The sequence below is a fragment of the Cuculus canorus genome, chromosome 1 (assembly GCF_017976375.1).
Source record: "Cuculus canorus isolate bCucCan1 chromosome 1, bCucCan1.pri, whole genome shotgun sequence".
In the NCBI taxonomy this organism is placed as follows: domain Eukaryota; kingdom Metazoa; phylum Chordata; class Aves; order Cuculiformes; family Cuculidae; genus Cuculus; species Cuculus canorus.
In genome coordinates, this window is record NC_071401.1 from 126,002,547 (window position 1) to 126,020,789 (window position 18,243).

General features: G+C 46.1%; 1 protein-coding gene across 1 annotated transcript in view; it reads left to right on the forward strand.

Annotated features, from left to right (window-relative positions):
- Positions 1–17,623, forward strand: part of EPHA1 (EPH receptor A1) — a 33,905-nt gene extending 16,282 nt beyond the window's left edge. The window contains exons 4-18 of the mRNA XM_009566678.2: positions 927–1,317; positions 5,446–5,601; positions 6,477–6,809; positions 8,072–8,196; positions 8,287–8,446; positions 10,668–10,764; positions 11,542–11,597; positions 11,874–11,996; positions 12,100–12,285; positions 12,767–12,828; positions 13,021–13,230; positions 13,896–14,045; positions 14,746–14,939; positions 16,315–16,470; positions 17,358–17,623. Coding sequence (XP_009564973.2) covers positions 927–1,317; positions 5,446–5,601; positions 6,477–6,809; positions 8,072–8,196; positions 8,287–8,446; positions 10,668–10,764; positions 11,542–11,597; positions 11,874–11,996; positions 12,100–12,285; positions 12,767–12,828; positions 13,021–13,230; positions 13,896–14,045; positions 14,746–14,939; positions 16,315–16,470; positions 17,358–17,436 — 2,478 coding nt within the window. The 3' untranslated portion in view covers positions 17,437–17,623. The remainder of the gene's footprint in view (positions 1–926; positions 1,318–5,445; positions 5,602–6,476; positions 6,810–8,071; positions 8,197–8,286; positions 8,447–10,667; positions 10,765–11,541; positions 11,598–11,873; positions 11,997–12,099; positions 12,286–12,766; positions 12,829–13,020; positions 13,231–13,895; positions 14,046–14,745; positions 14,940–16,314; positions 16,471–17,357) is intronic.
- The last annotated feature ends 620 nt before the right edge of the window (positions 17,624–18,243 follow it).

The following is an 18,243-nucleotide window of genomic DNA, read 5'->3' on the forward strand; positions in this document are numbered from 1 at the left end:
CACCACAGGCAGAGCAGGACTCTGATAACAGATTCCCTTCCCTCTCTGGTGCTCCTTCACTGCCCCTGCAGCTGGGACCTACTGGGTGAATTTGCATGATACTTCCCTAAACATGACTTACAATCCCACTGCCAGCTGAAGCTGGTGATCCTTTAACCTGCCATCCAGCTGCACAGAGTGGGTTGTGTCATGTAATGGGGAGAGGCCTGCAGTGGTCAGTCTCTCTTTCCAGGAAGAAAGGCCACCCCACCATCAGGCTGTCTGAGAAGAAGGGCCACCCCACCTGCAGTCTACCTCTTCCACATTGCATGATGTCACGGAGGCCTTTCCTGTTTGCCCAAGTATTGAAAGCATCTCTCACTCGCTCTTGTCCTTTGTTGGCTGAGGCAGTGGGACTGTAAGAGCATGGGAGCATTTTTCACCAAAGTATCTATGGGGCTGAAATATGTTGAGCAGTGCACGAGAAGCACTTTGCTGTAGATGATCTGATCTGCATCAAGTACAGCCTAGAAACAGGTGGCTGTAATTCACTGGTCAATTGAAAAACACAAGTTTAAGTGATGTTCTGATTTTGCTGCATAGCATTTGCAAATAAATGTCACAGAAGAGAGAGTAGGTCCTTTAGGGGCAGTTCCTAAAGACTTCTGAGATCACAGACCCAGAACACAGGGTCCTGTGTAAGACCAGTGAATGACTAGAAAGGAATTGAAAGGAGGTGATCAAAGGAATGGAGGCAAGAAAGGAATCGGGCTCCATTGTTAATACCTCTTCCACAAGCAAAGAAAGCATGCAGTGCACTGGCATTCAAAGTGGTGGACCATATAGCCTCTAAAAGTTCTTAGTGCAGAAGAAGTTTGAGAGACGTGGGTATCTCAGCTGCTGCCTGCTCAGATATTAAACCTGTTGTCTTTTTCTCTTTTCCTTAGCTCAACACTGTGGCAGCAGATCGAAGTTTCACAAGCAGAGACATTGAGTCAGGCACCATGCAGCTCAACACAGAAGTGTGTGCCATCAGCAAGCTGACTCGCCGAGGCTTCTACTTGGCTTTCCAGAACTCTGGGGCTTGTGTAGCGATGGTGTCTGTCCGAGTGTATTACAAGACTTGCCCGGAGGCAGTGCGTGGCCTAGCCCGTTTTCCAGAGACACTGGCAGGTTCAGAAGGGCTGACAGAAGTGCCCGGGGTCTGCGTGGAATATGCAGCTGAGGAAATGGGCTCTCCTCCTAGGATGCACTGCAGCACTGATGGGGAGTGGCTGGTACCCATGGGCCAATGCCTTTGTGCTGTTGGATTTGAGGAAGTCGATGGGAGCTGCGTAGGTGAGTATGCAGACAGACACTGGCTGTAGGCCATGGGAGAGGTTCCAGGAAACTAGAGATCAGAGCATCTGTAAGCATGAAGTAGGATCAGGGGAGTTAGTGTGGTCTACCTCTCTCATGCCTGCCCTCTGTGCCTGCCAGGCACATCCTATATCTTACCTCCACTCTTTAGCTTCTCTTTTTCAGTTGTGATTTTTCTCGTGTGTCAGGTGTAAGACCAGCACACACCTCTCCACTCCCTCTTGGGCTTCATCCAGGAGTCATCAGCTCCAGAGCTAGTTTATGCGAGCCGTAACTGTGTGATTTGACACTGACTCACTCAACAACTGGTTCCGAACCCTTAAATGGCAGCCTTGTTCTCTCAGGGCTGATGGGTCAGATACATTGAACGGTGCATTCGTCCCATGACTAGAAAGCTGAGACCCAGAGAGGGCAAGCTTCTCTCCTCTGTGTCCCGTTCTGCTTGGACTGGGATGGCTCTTCTGCCATGGGAAACTTTGTAAAGCAACTTTCTGTGTTTGTCAGGGGAGAAGATGTGTCATGCTTTGGGGGATATGCATTACTGCAGATGGGGGTAAAAGCACATCTCTGCTGTTGTTGTCAGAGCCATATTGTACATAGCTAAGGCATGTAGAAAAAGGACTCCATGCAGTACTCTCAGGGTGAGTGGGTGCCCCGTCTCTCTGCTTTGTTATGCCTTTGCTCTGCTTCTGGATCTGGTGCCTCTGAATCCTCGCTGCTCATTTTGCTTGGGGAGCTGGTAAAGGTTGAAGCACAAGATCCTAGCCCTCCTCCAGCAATCCCCTCTCCTTGTACAGCCCAGCCAGTTTTTCCACTTAGGTGCTACAGAGCTCTCCCCGCCCTCTTGAGAGAACTCTCCTGGGAAGGGGCAGGGAAGCTGTCATGTCTGGACAAGTCCTGACTGCTATCACGGCACAGGTTCATTCTACATCTGTGCTTTTATCTCTTTCTACCAGTACAGCTGCAGCCAGAAGTGTCTTCTGTAGGATCAGTAGTGGCTGGGAAGGTCTCCCAGGAGAGGAAGAGAAGAGGGGAGAACCCAGAAGGGGTAGGGAGAGGTACTTTGTGTCCAAAGCAGTGTCTTATTGAAGGATTCGATTAGAAGGTGAATGTAAGTAGCCTGCTGTGGGATAGCTTGGTGTCCTCCCCCTCAATGGAGAAGATGTGACATTGTGCAAAGGACTGGGCACAATCCAGGTCAGGATAAAGACTAAGGTCACAGCTTCTACTTTGTCCTCAGAAGACAGAAGGAATTTTTCTATAAATATGTAAAGGTGGACAGGGTAGAGGAAGACCTTCTGGCAGTGTGCTCTGGTTCTTTGCCTTAATCAGGAACCGGAAAAAAAAGGAAAGTTGAACCCTTGCCTCATATCCCAGGGAGGAGAACCTGACCTCTGTTCCAGGACAGGAGGCAACAGAAAGCCAGAGGTGAACTCCTTCCCTCAGCCTCTCGGTGAATTCCCAGCCGTACAAAGCTTTGCTGGGCACATAATGGCTCCACCATCCCACGATCCTAGAAAATCCCCGCCCGCCTGGAGATTCCCTCTCAGCCTCTTTAGAGAATTTCAGACGTGGCTGTCGGTACTCCGGCACCTGCCGGAGCCACCTCCAACCCCGCTCCCTGCCCTCCGCCGCCTGGCACGGGGTTGCTCAGCACCCTCCTTCCCAGGACTCTTTTTTTCCCACCTGGTCGCCGGGGGCGGGCGCTCATTCATTCCTGCCCGGGGGAAGGGAGGCGGTGGCAGCCGGGCTCCCCGCGGGGCAGCGCATCCTCGCCTCCCCCGGGCGGCTCCGAGCGCGGCTGGGGCTGCGCTGCCCCCTGGCGGCCGCTCCACTTCGTGGCGGGGGGCGGGCAGGCGCCTTCTGCCCCGCTGGGGAGTCGGGTGATGTCCCTTGGCCCAGGTGTCCCCCTGTGCAGCTCCCTCTGTACTTTAAGATCATCCAGTTCCAACCCCCCTGCCATGGGCAGGGACACCTCCCACTGGATCAGGCTGCCCAAGGCCCCATCCAACCTGGCCTTGGACACCTCCAGGGATGGGGCAGCCACAGCTTCCCTGGGCAACCTGTGCCAGTGCCTCACCACCCTTGTGGTGAAGAAATTCTTCCTAATGTCTAGTCTAAATCTGCCCCTCTCCAGTTTATACCCATTGCCCCTCGTCCTTTCACTACAAGCCTTTATGGACAGTCCCTCCCCAGCTTTCTTGTGGCCCCTTTCAGGTACTGGAAGGTCACGATAAGGTCTCCTTGGAGTCTTCTCTTCTCCAGGCTGAACAAGCCCCAATCTCTCAGCCTGTCCTCATAGGAAAGGTGCTCCAGCCCTCTGATCATCCTTGTAGCCCTCCTCTGGACCCGTTCCTACAGTTTCATATCCTTCTTATGTAGAGGATTCCAGAACTGGACACAATACTCCAGATGAAGTCTCACAAGAGAGGAACAGAAGGACAGAATCACTTCCCTCGACCTGCTGGCCACGCTGCTTTTGATGCAGCCCAGGATACAGTTGGCCTTCTTGCCAGCTCATGTCGAGCTTCTCATTGACCAGCACCCCAAAGTCCTTCTCTGTAGGGCAGCTCTCATCCTGTACTGAAAGTGGGGATTGCCCTGACCTAGGTGCAGGACCTTGCACTTGGCCTTATTGAACCTCATGAGGTTTTCACATGCCCACTTCTCCAGCCTGTCCAGATCCCTCTGGATGACATCCATGTGGCGCTGGAGCTTATGGCTGGAGGAACAGGTGTTCTTGGGGTCAGAGCTAACTGTTCTTGCAAAAGTCCCCAATGCCAAATTTCTCTAATTCGCTTACTGACTTGAAGCCACTTGTCTGATGATGATTTAGAGTGAGATCTCAGTGTACAGTGGGGATAATGTCTCTTGCCAAGTCTGATGGTGAGGAGTCTTTTGGCCTTTTTTAGTGGAATTTTTTTAGGTCCCTCAGGTGCTTTTCTGTGTCACATAGTAGGAATGGTGGGATTTCTTTATTTTTTTTTTTTTGTTTGTTTGTTTTCTGGATTAAGGATTGTTTTGTATGCTACGCTTAGCTATGTGTCAGGCTCCTGAGCAGATGGCTTTCTCTCTTCAGATCTCCAAAGGATTACACAGGACATTGTTGCTTTTATAGTGCCATGTGAAAAGGGTTGTTCCCTTAGTGCTTAAGTCAAATGCAAGGCTATAGCTGTGGCAGAAAATTAGTGTATTGCTTTCCTCAACTGTCTGATTAGTGATGGGTTGGTTGTTTCTTTAGTTTAAAAACAGTTGATAGATTCATTTAGGACAGACCAGTAAGGTATTAGATTCACAGGTTACTTCAGTCTCCCTCATCAATTTTCTCCTTTCTACAGACCTATAGAGGTCAAGCATTGACGTTGTGATAACTGGTAGACAGACCAGTGCTTCTGTAGATTAAGCTAAGAGTAATGTAGGAAAAGTATCTTTCTCTAAGCAGTACTTAGAGAAAGATGTGGCTGCTTATTTTTGTCTAACTGGAAACAAAAAGCATGTGGCACTTGTTCTCTTGAAGTCTGTCTTGGCACTGTAGCCAGTTACACTCAGTGTTGTACAACAGACTGATAGTTATCTAGTTATTCCCCAAGGCCCTGCTAGGGGCTGCTCTAGTACAACACTTGAAATCTGAAAGGATGCTTTTGCTTAAAAGCCCACTGGCTTTCCAACATGAAGTCAGCAAGCAGAGGACTCTGAGGAGTACAAGGACTTGAAGCTAGTCTTTACAGCTCTTCTTTATGATGTGGAAATCTTCAGAAGCAAGGTGGGGACCGGTCTGGGTTTATGTTGAAAGGAGTTTCTGAGGTTGAACTGGTTTCTGTTTTCATACAGGATCTGTGAGGAATGAGATCCCCGTTCCTCAGTCTACCAGTCCTATCATAACATTGATACTGCCTTGAGTATGCATCTCTATCTGCTCTCAGAAGATTATTGGTCTAGGTGACCTCCAGGGGTCATTTCCAATATAAATATTTCTGTGAGCTAGGGAAATGGAAGAAAAGCAAGCAGACAAAAGAGTGTTGAAGAAGTTGAGCAAAACTGGCTCGTGGTTTCTTGTTGATCTTGGTTTACTGTTGATCTCATGTTGACTTGTTTGTCTCTTCACAGCCTGCCAGCGAGGATTCTACCGTCACTCCCTGGAGACCAAAGGCTGCCTGAAATGCCCTCCAAACAGCTTTTCCGATGAGTCAGGGGCTACTTCTTGTTCCTGCAATGCAGGCTTCTACCGAGCACCTTTGGAAGGCCAGAGCGTTGCTTGCACCCGTGAGTCACAGATAGAAAGAAAGAAAGAACATCTCTGCAGGCTAGGGGATGAACTTACTGAGAGCAGCTCTACAGAGAAGAACTTAGGGATACTAGTGTGTGAAAAATTGGACCTGAGCTGGCCATGTGTGCTTGCAGCCCAGAAAGCCAATTGTGTCCTGGGCTCTAAAAAGAAGCATGGCCAGCAGGTTGAGGGAGATGATTCTCTCCCTCTACTCTACTCTCATGAGACCCCACCTGGAGTACTGCATCCAGCTCTGGGGTCCCTGGTGCAAAAGAGACATGAACCTAAAGTGAATCCAGAAGAGAGCTGCAAAAGTGACCAGAGGGCTGGAATCCTTTTCCCAATGAAGAGAGGCTGAGAGAGTTGGGGTTGTTCAGCTTGGAGAGGAGCAGGCTCTGGGGAGACCTTATTGTGGCCTTTCAATACTTTAAAAGGACAGATAAGAAAGATGGAGAAAGACTTTTTACCAGGACCTGTAGTGACAGTACAAGGGGCAATGGCATATGGAAAAAATTTTTTACGATGAGGGTGACGAGACACTGCACGCGATTGCCTGGAGCAGTTGTGGATGCCCTGTATTTGGAAGTGCTCAAAGTCAGGTTGAATGGGGCTTTGAGTAAGCTGAAACATGTTCCTGCCCATGGCAGCAGGGTTGGACTAGATAATCTTTAAAGGTTCCTTCTGACCCAAACCACTCTATGACTCTATTAACAAGGAAATGGAAGGGAACAAAATTTTAGGAAATGAGGATGAGAGATCAGAGTGGGAGAGGCTGAGGGCACAGAAGGCTCCATTCAAAATGCATCAGCAGAATGGGAACTGCCATAGTACTTACAGCTGGATCTAATACTTTCTTTCATGCTTCTTGTAGGACCCCCCTCGGCTCCACGCAATGTCAGCTTCTCCCTTATTGGCACGCAGCTGAGTCTGTGGTGGCAGCCACCCAGTGACAGTGGCGGGAGAAAGGACGTGACTTACACAGTCTTCTGTCAGCGCTGCCATTTTCTGTCGTGTGAACCATGTGAGGCTGGTGTGGTGTTCTCTCCCAGTACTTCTGATCTCACTAAACCTGCTGTGGATGTGGATGGTCTGGAAGCTTACACCAACTACACATTTGCTGTGGAAGCCCGTAACGGTGTCTCAGGAATGGGGCCTGCTTCACAGAGAACTGCTCCAGCTGTCTGGGTCGCAGTTGGACATGCAGGTTAGCAGAAGCAGAGAGAAGTTCTTCGTGCTCATCAGGAAAAGGAATCTCTGTGAATGTTTAAGCTTTCCCCATCTTCTCCTTCTGTCTGCCACATGTGTTGGTGTGGTATGATAGAGACTCTAAAGTACCTCTGCCTCCAGCATGTATAGTCCATCAGTCATATTCCTTGCAGGTGAAAGCAGCAGTAATCATTACCCACCAAGATCTATGAATCCACCAAGGGCTTACCAGAGGTCAGGAAGATAAAGCTGTCCGTGTCATACACTAGTGTAGTCCAGCCTAAGTATTGTTACCTGTGTGACAGAACAACAGGAACTGTGGCATGAAATATTTCCCATGACTCAGACATTGCCAAAAGTCTGACCAAATACAACTGAAACCCTGCTGTAACTGAAGAAAAAAACCCCACTACTTTGAAAGCATGGAGAAATGAGGATGATAAAAACGTGCACGTTCTGGTTACACTTCTGTAGCCTACCTTCATGGTGGCTGGTTTGCCTGTCCTGTGAATACTTTCCAGGGTGCTGTGAGACATGGTTATAGAAAAGTGACATTACAATGCTCAACAGCCCTTGGTGCTTTCCCGAAGTTCGGATATAGTAACAAACCACAACTTTTCTTTCTGATGATAGCATCATCAGATGTGCTGATGAGGCAGCACAACTCTGAGCTAGAAAAGCAGAACTACTTTTGGCTCGCCTTATCACTTCCTGGCAATGATGAAGGACAAGAAGACAACCAGGCTTGACTCTTCAGTCCTTGCAGGCTGTTGGGAATTATCTTTATATTTATGAACTGCGTGCGTTTGCAGTCAGCTCAGGGATTTTGAGGATTGAATTTCCCTATACCCTTATGAAATGGAGCTGCATTCATAAATCGCTTAGGATAGTCATGTTACTTCTGCTGTAAGAGCATAAATCCTAAAATTTTTGTTCTGAATGAAACACTTTAATGCAGTGCTGGATTAAATGTAATTTCTTGGAACACTGATTTTGTTTTGTAGGCAAAACAAAGTTATGCTTCCACAGTTGGGGTAGAAACATACTATTCACAGAAAGCAATAAATTACAACTGGAGACCTTGTTTCGCTTTCAACAGAGAAGAGCAGAGAAAGATGAGGGGGTGGCAGTGGCAATGGGAGTCAGTTCCAGTTGCATGATAAGACCAGAGAAGGAAAGAGAGAGCTGCTGGTGGAGAGAGGGCCTAGTCCGCATTGTGTTTGTATTTCTTCCTGATATTCTCTGTTGTCTCTCCGGCAGCTCCAGTGACAGTATCCCAGTTTATCCTGACACAAAGAGATGACAGTAGTCTTTCTGTTTCTTGGCTTGCCCCACGGCAGCGGAGCCGGACCTCCGTGGAGTATGAGGTCATGTTCTTTGAAAAGGTGAGGTTCTTCCCCCTTTCACTGGAATGGGTGGAAATGTCCTCTTTGTTCGATATGTATTTGTTACTTGACCCTGTTTGATTTCTGCAGGGAGAGGAGGCACGCTACACAGTGAAGCACCTTCTTGAGCCAAATGTCACTCTGACAGACCTCCAGCCAGACACAGCCTACCTGCTTCGTGTGAGATCCATCACACCCCTTGGACCTGGACCCTACTCCCCAGAGCAGGAATTCCGTACCCTTCCACCAGGTAAAGGGCAACTGCTGGTATTTCATTTGGGAGAAGCTCACTTCTCCATCAGATTGTGTATTTGCATGGTACACGGGTCTCTTTTTCTGTTCTGCTAGTTTTAAGGCACAGACAACCATGCTCCTGAGTTCCTTGTCACCGGGGCCAAGCCTGTTGCTTTGTTGAAGTGTAGAAGAGGGAGACATTTATTGTGTTTCCTTGCTGTCCAATTGTACTTTCTGGTTCAGAACTGATCAGTCTCAGATTTGTGCGTTGTACTGGCAAATTACATCCCAGCTCTTTGTCTACTTCTTCTGAAAGGCATTTTGATTCTAGCTAATGTTTCTAAGTTTGAATATTAGCAAAATTATGACCATATGCCTCCTTTTGTGTGAAGGTTACTGCTGAAAAGAAGAACTCAGAAGACCGCACCATGATTTTTTTCCAGCTTCATAATTTCTGGTGTATGTAGTTCAGCCCCTGAAAGTAACTCTGCCCAAAAAGATGGTCTGTGCTGAAAAAGTTCTCCTCTAACACGACGTGTAGAAGGCCAAGCTAATGGGGCCACAAGAAGACCTTTCTCCAATGTTAAAGAATGTCTCATGCAGGCCTGACATCCAGCTTCCCCTTTCCCTGGGTTTACAGAAACTTCCTCTTTATTAAAAGTGTTCTGTAATGGGGTTTGCTCTCTCTTCATTCCACATATTCACAGATCCTCCTATTGATCCTATGGATAATTTCAGAAATACATCTGTTGTAATAATGCCTTTGAAAGGCTAGCTTTATTGTCATGAAATAAGGACGTGGAAGAAAGCAAAGACATTCCCTAATGTAACTAAATAGTTAAGTGAGCTGTGCAAAAGTTAAGTTGTGTTGCCGTGACTGGAATACAATTTAAAGATTGGGCTTTTTTGGCACCAGGAGTTTTTGGTAAAATTTTCGCAAAGATCTTTAACCAGTAGAACAACATACCATAAGGATTCTGTGGAAAATATGTATGTTACGTTGTACCTTAGATGGTTTTGATTATAAGAGGACATGTTAAAAAATACTTTTATCAAGATTATGTGTCTTTTTAAAATGAAAGTTGATCACCCCATCATGTCAAGACAAAGGTATTTTGAACATGAAAGGGATTAAAAAGAACTGCTAGCAAGGCTTCTTTTGGTGGGAGTCTTTCTTTAATAACAGAAGTACTATTTAGCTCTAACAGTCTAGGGGTACTATTGGAATGAGCTTTGCAGAGAGGGGCGGGTTTTTTTCATCTGAATTTGAGAATTTAGATCCTTAATTTTCCTGCAAAAGTGCTACATGCCTAAAAGCTGCTCCATTTTCTTAATAAGAGATATTATTTCACCTTCCAAATTCCTCTTTTATTTTAACTCAGAAGAAACATTAGCTCTGCCTCTTGATTTCTGCTTTACGAAGCCGGCGGTTTTTAATAATTTTAGTGGGATGAGTCAGCATCAAATTGAGCAAGAATAACAAGTGTTAGTTATGCTTTACGGATGCTGACCGTTGGACTGTATGTTAGGATACACTTCCAGACACAGTTATCTGTGTTACACAAGCTGTTCCTTGCTTTAAAATCTGTTCATTTATTGAAACAATTTCTTTAGGAATTTTCTTTCTTCTGGATGTATTCCTAAATTTATTTAGGGAAAATATTAAAAAACATAGATTCTCATTAGATATAGATATGAACACTTTTCATTAATGTATTTTTAATTTTTTAAAATTTTTTTTTTAAGCTATAAGAAATAATTTTTAAAAGCACATACTTCGCCAACAGAGGTCATTTAACATCTCCTCTGATGAAAAACAAATATACTGTATGGAAATGGATGGCTTCAGCTTGAGAATCTAAATGAAAGAAGGCAGCCTGTAGTACGTGAATACTATCTGAAAGCTATCTAGTTTTTGTTCTTTGTTTTCAAAAGTGTCTTGGAATATACATGGGAAATCAGGTGTAAGAATAAATAAATATATTGCTCAATAAATAAATATTGCTCAATAAATAAATTGCTCAACTGGAGGACAAATACTGTAAATAAGAGTCAACCAGATACCCACCAGAAGGTGCTCCATGTATGACAGAACTCAAATCTGGTGGCTCTGCTGGCTGGAAGATGAATGGCCATAGCTTACCTAGTATCATTGGCTGGTAGAAGCTGGTTGCTACATTCCAGACATTTGGTTCTCCATCTTTTAAATAATACAGTCTTTCTCTTTGTTTCTGCAGACACGGGAGCTCTGTCTGGTGGAGTCATAGTCTCTATTGTCTTTGTAGTTCTACTATTATTTGGGCTGCTTCTGGGACTTCTCATCTTTCGTCGAAAGTAAGTTTTGATTGTTGGTATTGAAAAGGTATAGATGTAGGAATATCTGAGCGATGGGAGCTTGAAAAAGGGAGGGAGGCCCTGGTTTGTCTTATGATCTTAGATGGGTAGAGGTTAGTTAGAGAAGAAAGAGTAAGACCAGAGTGCTGTGGTAAGATGAAATGAGTCTCGGGAAGTAATTTTGATTAGCAGGACTGGAGGGATTATGTCTGTTAGATAATGCTTGCTGCTGAAGACAGAGGAAAATGTGTTTTCTCAGTTTTGTTATAATCCAGCTCTATCATGCTGTGATCATTGAAGATGAATAAAAATATTGTTATGGTACAATAATTTTTGTAGCTACTGATAAGTGGGGAATACATGTATCCAGTCATTTCAAACCATTTTCCATACGCCATTACCTTAGTGGTCCTCTACCCAGATATAGAATTCTGCTTCCTTTCTAAATGTCTATAAGGCTGCTATTGTTTAGTTTTAAGATCAGATATTGTACTGTACAGAAAACCTAAAATAAATAGAAATTCATCCATAATTCAACAATTAGAAGAATGAACAAAACTACCTGTATTGAAACAAAGCCCATTTCTAAATGTAAACAAAAAGTCACATTTTCTTGTTATCTGCACTCTATCAAGCAGGTGCAGTGTCTGGTTCCATTTTGCTCTGAGCTACCCTGAACTCTGTCCTGACCAGCTAGGGCAGACACCCTGGAAGTCTTGCTTTTCTCTTTGCTATCTGCTGACCATTTTACTTTCATGGCTGCTTCCAATATTCCAGGCGAACTCGTCGGAGACAAGCACGGCCAGATTACAGTACTTCAGGCTTTGATCGAGGTGAGCTTCAAAAGGGTAGTAGAACCAGGGAGAAGCCTGGAATGGGTTGGAAGGGTTGAAAAGAAACAGTAGTTTCAAACTAAACACTGTTATAGATTTTCTGATGTAATTTGTCTCTTCCCTTAACAGCTCTAGTCTTCAATGTACGTTTGGTAGATTTGTTTACTGATATTGTCAGAATCCTATGGATTAGCCTCTGCTTCTCTAGCTGTGCCCTACAAAGCTTGTCCAAAGACCTGACAGGTGAAGTTGCTCTTTTGTTTCCCTTTACCATAGAGAAGGTCTGGTTGAAGCCCTATGTAGACTTGCAGCCATATGATGACCCCAGCAGAGGGGTACTGGAATTCACTAAGGAACTGGACGTCTCTTGTGTCACGATGGAGAATGTCATTGGAGAAGGTGAGTTACTTGTCGCTCTCCCCATCTTTCAGTTCTCCCAAACTTTTATTTTCCTACCTGTTCCTGAGTTCATCCGTGACCTTTTGCCTCTGATTGTCCTCAGGGGAGTTTGGGGAGGTCTATCGTGGGTCTCTGAGGCTCCCAGGGAAAGAACGTATCGTGGTTGCCATCAAGACCCTGAAGTCGACATATTCAGACTCACAGTGGTGGAACTTTCTGCGCGAGGCAACAATTATGGGACAATTCAATCACCCAAACATTGTGCGTCTGGAAGGAGTTGTCACCAAAAGTAAGTGTGTGTGAGAGAGTCCTGCTATTTGAGCCAAAACTGGCACATTTCTTAGAAAGGATGCTGTCAGAGAGGCTGTGCTGGGAGAAGACAGGCATTGTCATGTGAGCCTGTGGCAGAGAATGAGGAAGGTAGGAAGGTATGGATTTCCAACAGAGTCTTGAGGCAGTGTTAGGAGAGGTCTTCTTGGGTTGGTGAGTGGATGAGAAACTGGGATAGTGTAAAGGATGCTGTAAGCTTACATCTGTGGCACGAGGAAGAACACAAAATCATTGCGGATTTTGCGTTCCTCCTTGTGTCACACATGTAAGCTTACAGCATTCTTTACACCATCCCAGTTTCCCATTTACACTATCCCATTTTCCTAAGGAGAAGGATTATCCAGCTCTGTCAGTAGAGTGTGAATGTTGGCTGGGGTTGGATATGACTCTCTTTATTGGGGCAATTGCAAATAGACTTACACCTTCTTGTCTTCCTCAAGGGAGACCAATGATGATCATCACCGAGTATATGGAGAACGGAGCACTGGATACCTTCCTCCGGGTGAGAGACAAATGACTCTGGAGGCTACCACCAGTCCTATATTGAGAAGCTCTTGAGTCCCTTGGGCTGCAGCATTGCCTTTTTACTTGATCAGCAGTGCCGACTTCTGCAAGTTGATAAGGCCAGTAACTAGAAACCAAGCAGATAGATGTCACTTGACCAGCATGTTCTCTCGCTTCTTCTTCCATGCAGGAGAACGAGGAAAAATTTAGCCCTGTGCAACTTGTGAGCATGCTGCAGGGAATAGCCTCTGGCATGACCTACCTTTCAGAACGCAACTATGTGCACCGGGATCTGGCAGCTCGCAACATCCTGGTAACACGCAGTCTTCAGTGCAAGGTGTCTGACTTTGGTCTCTCACGAATATTGGAGAATGATGCAGAGGGAACCTATGAAACCAAGGTAATGCAGAAGCAATCTCTCAGCCTTGTAAATGAACTGTATTTTCCAAGGGACTGGGATTCTGCCACAGAAGAATGGCAGCATTTCTTCATAATGGGTAACACTAGACCCGGGGAAGATTTGGATTGAAATTCTCTGAGGAAAACTAATAGTAAAACTGCAAGTCACAGTGTGAATGATTCAGAATGTAGTGCCTTTCTGTCTGGAGTCCGTGTTGATTTTGTTCGTTAAGAGTGTCGGACGGATTGTGATTTTGAAATGAGAAGCAAAACGAGAGGCCTGATCTTTTGGCTTCAGTTAGTTAAACCTAGCTCTGAAGATAACCCTGCTGTTATCAGGGATGTGGACTAGAGACATCTACAGGTCCCTTTCAGTGAATGTTCCAGTGATTCTAATGTCTGGTGTCATTCAGTGTAGGGCTTTCACTGGTGCCAGGTTACTCCCACAGCAGTAGTTTTATGTAGCATTCAACCAAGCAGAGGGCTTAAACTCTTTCACACTGCAAGAATATTTGTCTTTCTGAGAAATTTCGCAGGGATGGTTAAACCTCATCTCAAGTGAAGTGGGTACAGTCTTTGAACCATTTTGTAGGCTTCTTGCATAAAAGCACTGGAGAAACACAACTGAATACATGCTGGATACACTATATCTCTGCTCTTTGGCAGGGTGGTAAGATTCCCATCCGATGGACAGCACCAGAGGCCATTGCTCATCGGATTTTCACCTCAGCCAGTGATGTCTGGAGCTTTGGAATTGTCATGTGGGAGGTGCTGTCATTTGGTGACAAGCCGTATGGGAGCATGACCAATCAAGAGGTAACAGACACTGATCCGAAGCGCTGGTTTAAAAAGAAACAAACAAGGCATGGAGGCCCAACTTCTGTAGATCTTCCTCAGCCTGCAGTCTTGACATTCTTTTGAGCATATAGCTACTATGTCTCTCTCCCTGCTAATAATCAACCATGTTAAGGGCAATAAGTGTTTGGGCTTCTGAACCGTGTTCAGTGTCAACAGCAATGAGCCAAATTAAATACTGGTTAAATGAGCCATAGCCTTTGGGTCTGGGAGTGTTCTCTGCTGGTTTCTTTCTCTCCTTCCTCTAGCTTTAGAGTGTTATGTCTGGTCTCATACTCATTCTAGGTTCAGCACACCTGTGAGTACATGCTGTTGAAGTTATTCCTCAGAGTCTGTTTCCCCTTTTCTCACCAGGCCTGTGCCAGGGTCATTCGGTCCTCACTTCTCATGAACATGTGCCCTGAATGGCAAAGTAGTTGTAGGGTACTAAAGGATTGAAAGTACCTGCATATGCCACTTCATCTTTTGACGTCTCTTAGGTGTCCTGATCCTTTGCTGTGCTGCCCCAAACCTACTTCATACACATGTAATCTGCTTTAACCCCTCCATGACTGAACACTGTGTGAAATGGTGAACCACCTGCTCCAAGCCCCACAGAGGTCTCTGGCTCCTCTTTAGCACTCTCTGCTCTTGTCTGGATTTCTGTCTGTCTTATGTGCAGGTGATGAAAAGCTTAGAGGACGGGTACCGGCTCCCTCCACCTGTGGACTGCCCATCTATCCTCTACGAGCTCATGAAGAGCTGTTGGTCACATGATCGAATGAGAAGACCTCATTTTCAGGAAATCCGAGCAGAGCTGCAACATTTCATCACAAGTCCCCACCTTCTCCGGCCTGTTGCAGACTTTGATCCCAGGTAAGCAGGCTGTTACTGGAGGAGGAGAGGTTAACTGGGAGATTTTTCCGCTCTGTGTCTCCAGTAGGAGGAGAGATAGTGCTAGCAATGCAGTCTGGGAAGAGGCACCTTGAATGCTGTGTGTATAAGATAGTAGCCATCTCTCTATCGTGGTGACAGAGGGCATAGCCATTGGCCTGGGCAATCTGAACAGAATGGATGCATTGAGAACTGGCTGGATGGCAGAGCTCAGAGGGTTGTGATCAGTGGTGCAGAGTCTACTTGGAAGCCTGTAGCTAATGGTGTTCCCCAGGGGTGAGTACTGGGCCCAGTTTTGTTTAACATATTCATCAATGACCTGGATGAGGGGACAAGGGTGTACCCTCACCAGGTTTGCTGATGACACAAAACTGGCAGGAGTCGCTGGTGCACCAAAAGGCTGTGCTGCCATTCAGTGAGACCTGGGCAGGCTGAAAAGTTGGGCATAGAGGAACCTAATGAAGTTCAGAAAAGCAAGTGCAAAGCCCTGCACCTAGGGAGGACAAACCCACACAACAGTACAGGTTAGGGGTTGGCCCACTGGAAAGCAGCTCTGTAGAGGGGGACCTGCAAATCCTGGTGAACAACAAGCTAACCATGAGCCAGCAATGTGTCTTTGTCGCCAAGAAGATAAATGATATCCTGGGGTGCATTAAGAAAGATATGGACAGCAAGTGGAGGGAGGTTATCTTCCCCCACTACTCTGTCCTTGGGAGGCCCTATCTGGAGTACTGTGTCCAGTTCTGGCCTCCCCAGTTTGAGAAAGACAAGGAACTGCAGGAGTGAGTTCAGCAGAGGGCTGCAGAGATGAGTAGGGGACTGGAGCATCTCTTTTATGAGGAGAGACTGAGACCTGGGTCTGTTTAGCCTGGAAAAGAGAAGATGGAGAGGTGACCTTATTGATGCTTATAAATATCTAAGGGACAAGTGCCAAGAGGAAGGGCCAGATTCTTTTCAGTGGTGCCAAGTGACAGTACAAGGGGCACCGGGCATGAACTGGGAATATAGGGAGTTCCACCTGAACATGAGGAAAAACTTCTTTACTGTGTGGGCGATGGAGCTATGGAACAGGCTGCCTAGAGAGGTTGTGGAATCTCCTTCTCTGGAGACATTCAAAACCCTCCTGGATGTGTTCCATTGCAACCTGGTTTAGAGGAACTTGCTTGAGCAGGGAGGTTGGACTAGATGATCTCCAGAGGTCCCTTCCAATCCCTACCATTCTGTGAATCTGTGACCTCACTGTGCAGAGAGCAGATGAATTTGCCTAGCCGTGGTAGGAGGTGCTTGCTCTTTAGTACTCATAGGACTGGACTTTTAAGGTAGTTGCCTTCCTAATGAGGGTTTTTTCTGTCTTTAGAGTAACACTCCGGCTCCCCAGCTGCAGCGGGTCTGATGGGATCCCCTATCGATCCATACCTGAGTGGCTGGAATCCATTCGCATGAAACGCTACATCTCCAACTTTCGCACTGCTGGCCTGGACACCATGGAATCCATTCTGGAACTCACTGCTGAGTAAGGACAGGCTAAGTTCCTACACGGCACCCCAGGCTATGATACAAATAGCTGTATCTACCCTTGTGCTATCTGAACAGGCCCTCATATTTACTTGGAAGGCTTCTCTCCATCTTTCTCTATACAGTTAAAAGGAAGTGGACTGGCTTCTTGCCCTAAAGGGGAAGAGTCAGCCCAGAAAAATTGGGGTCAGCCCAAACTGTGAGACTAAGTCCTCAACTCTCTGTGGTTGATGCTCTCCAGGGGCCTGAGCTGCTCTGAACTCACATCAGACACAAACAGTAAGAGGAAAAAATAGGTGGCAGACAGTTCTTTAACCTGACCATCTTCCTACCCTTGTAGGACTTAATGAGGAATTTTCTGGCCTTGAACTCCAGATGGGATAGTGGTATTTCCCCTACATCAGCCCAGCACTGCTCTATCATAGAGAAAAGTTCTTCTGGGCTCCTTAGAAGGACTCAGGTTAGATGCTTTACAAACACAGGCATGTTGGGTTGTAGGGTTGGGGACATATAACCAGCTCCAATCAGGGCAGTTACATAAAACACATAAGCAGGCACAGTGTGCCGACAGACCTGCTAAAGTGTTGAGACATGGCCCATATTACAAGCTGACATGGATACACAGTCCTTATTTAATGGGAACGCAGGCCTAGTCATGAGGTACAAGAAGCCAGTTGACTGGGTGGCCAGAAGTAACCAGGAAAGGGCAGGAACATCTGGGAATTTCTTCCCTCTAGACAAAAGGTAGGCGTAGTAGGAAGCACTAAGGGAAAGGAAGCTTTCTGAACTAATGCTCGGTAACTGTTTCTGCCCTTACCCACATCCCACTCCCCAGTGAATATGAACAGCAATTAATTTTTCTCTTTCTTTTCCCTTTTCCTTCAGGGACTTGAAACAGATGGGAGTATCGCTTCCAGGCCACCAGAAGAGGATCCTCTGTAGCATCCAAGGCTTTAAGGAGTGATCTGTTGTTGCTTGCAAAATGCCCATTTTTACCAGATGTCACTTGGAATCATTCCTATGGCAATTGCTTCCAAATGAGTGACTGGGACAAGCAAAGCAAAACAGCCAGGACTGAAAAGGTTCATGAGGCAGCACCACCTGCTCTCATTTCTGTTCCCTCTTGCTTTATGTCTACAGCAGCCATCAGAGCACTGGCCTTAGAACCTGTTCTACAGCCCTGTCTTCTGTAGTCCATTTGTGCAGCGCTAAGTGATCTCTGTAGTCCACATACTTGATCTTCAGACACTTGGTACATCACATGGAAACATAAAGATACATGCAAAGCATGTGATGGGTGATGATAATGTTGTAAGATTGGAGATGAGGGTTCAGATAGTCTGAGACATTCAGGAAACACGCACAGGGACACACACATGCAGAGACTGGGCCCATTCACTCCCTCGCCTATATCCCTTCTCACTTCAGCACAGGAACAAAATATTCAGTCTTTCATGAGGCTGCTGCTGAGGGATATATAGTTTTAATTCAGCTGTTCTTGCCTTAAACACCAACTCATGGTGTCCTTCTTTCTTTGGAGAAGTTGGGAGTAGGCAGCATACCCTGCTGTAACTTGTGTGATCACGAACCTCAGCATGCTGCTGTTTTGCACATGCATACTTCAGCGGGGACATTTACATTTCTCCAGCCTGCTTAATATCTTTACTTGTGCCATGGACAGAAGCCTTTAGGTAGCCATTTTTCTCTGCTCCTTTTTAAAAGGGAGAATAGTCTTGTTTGGCTGAATAAGGGATTTGTAACAGAAAAATGT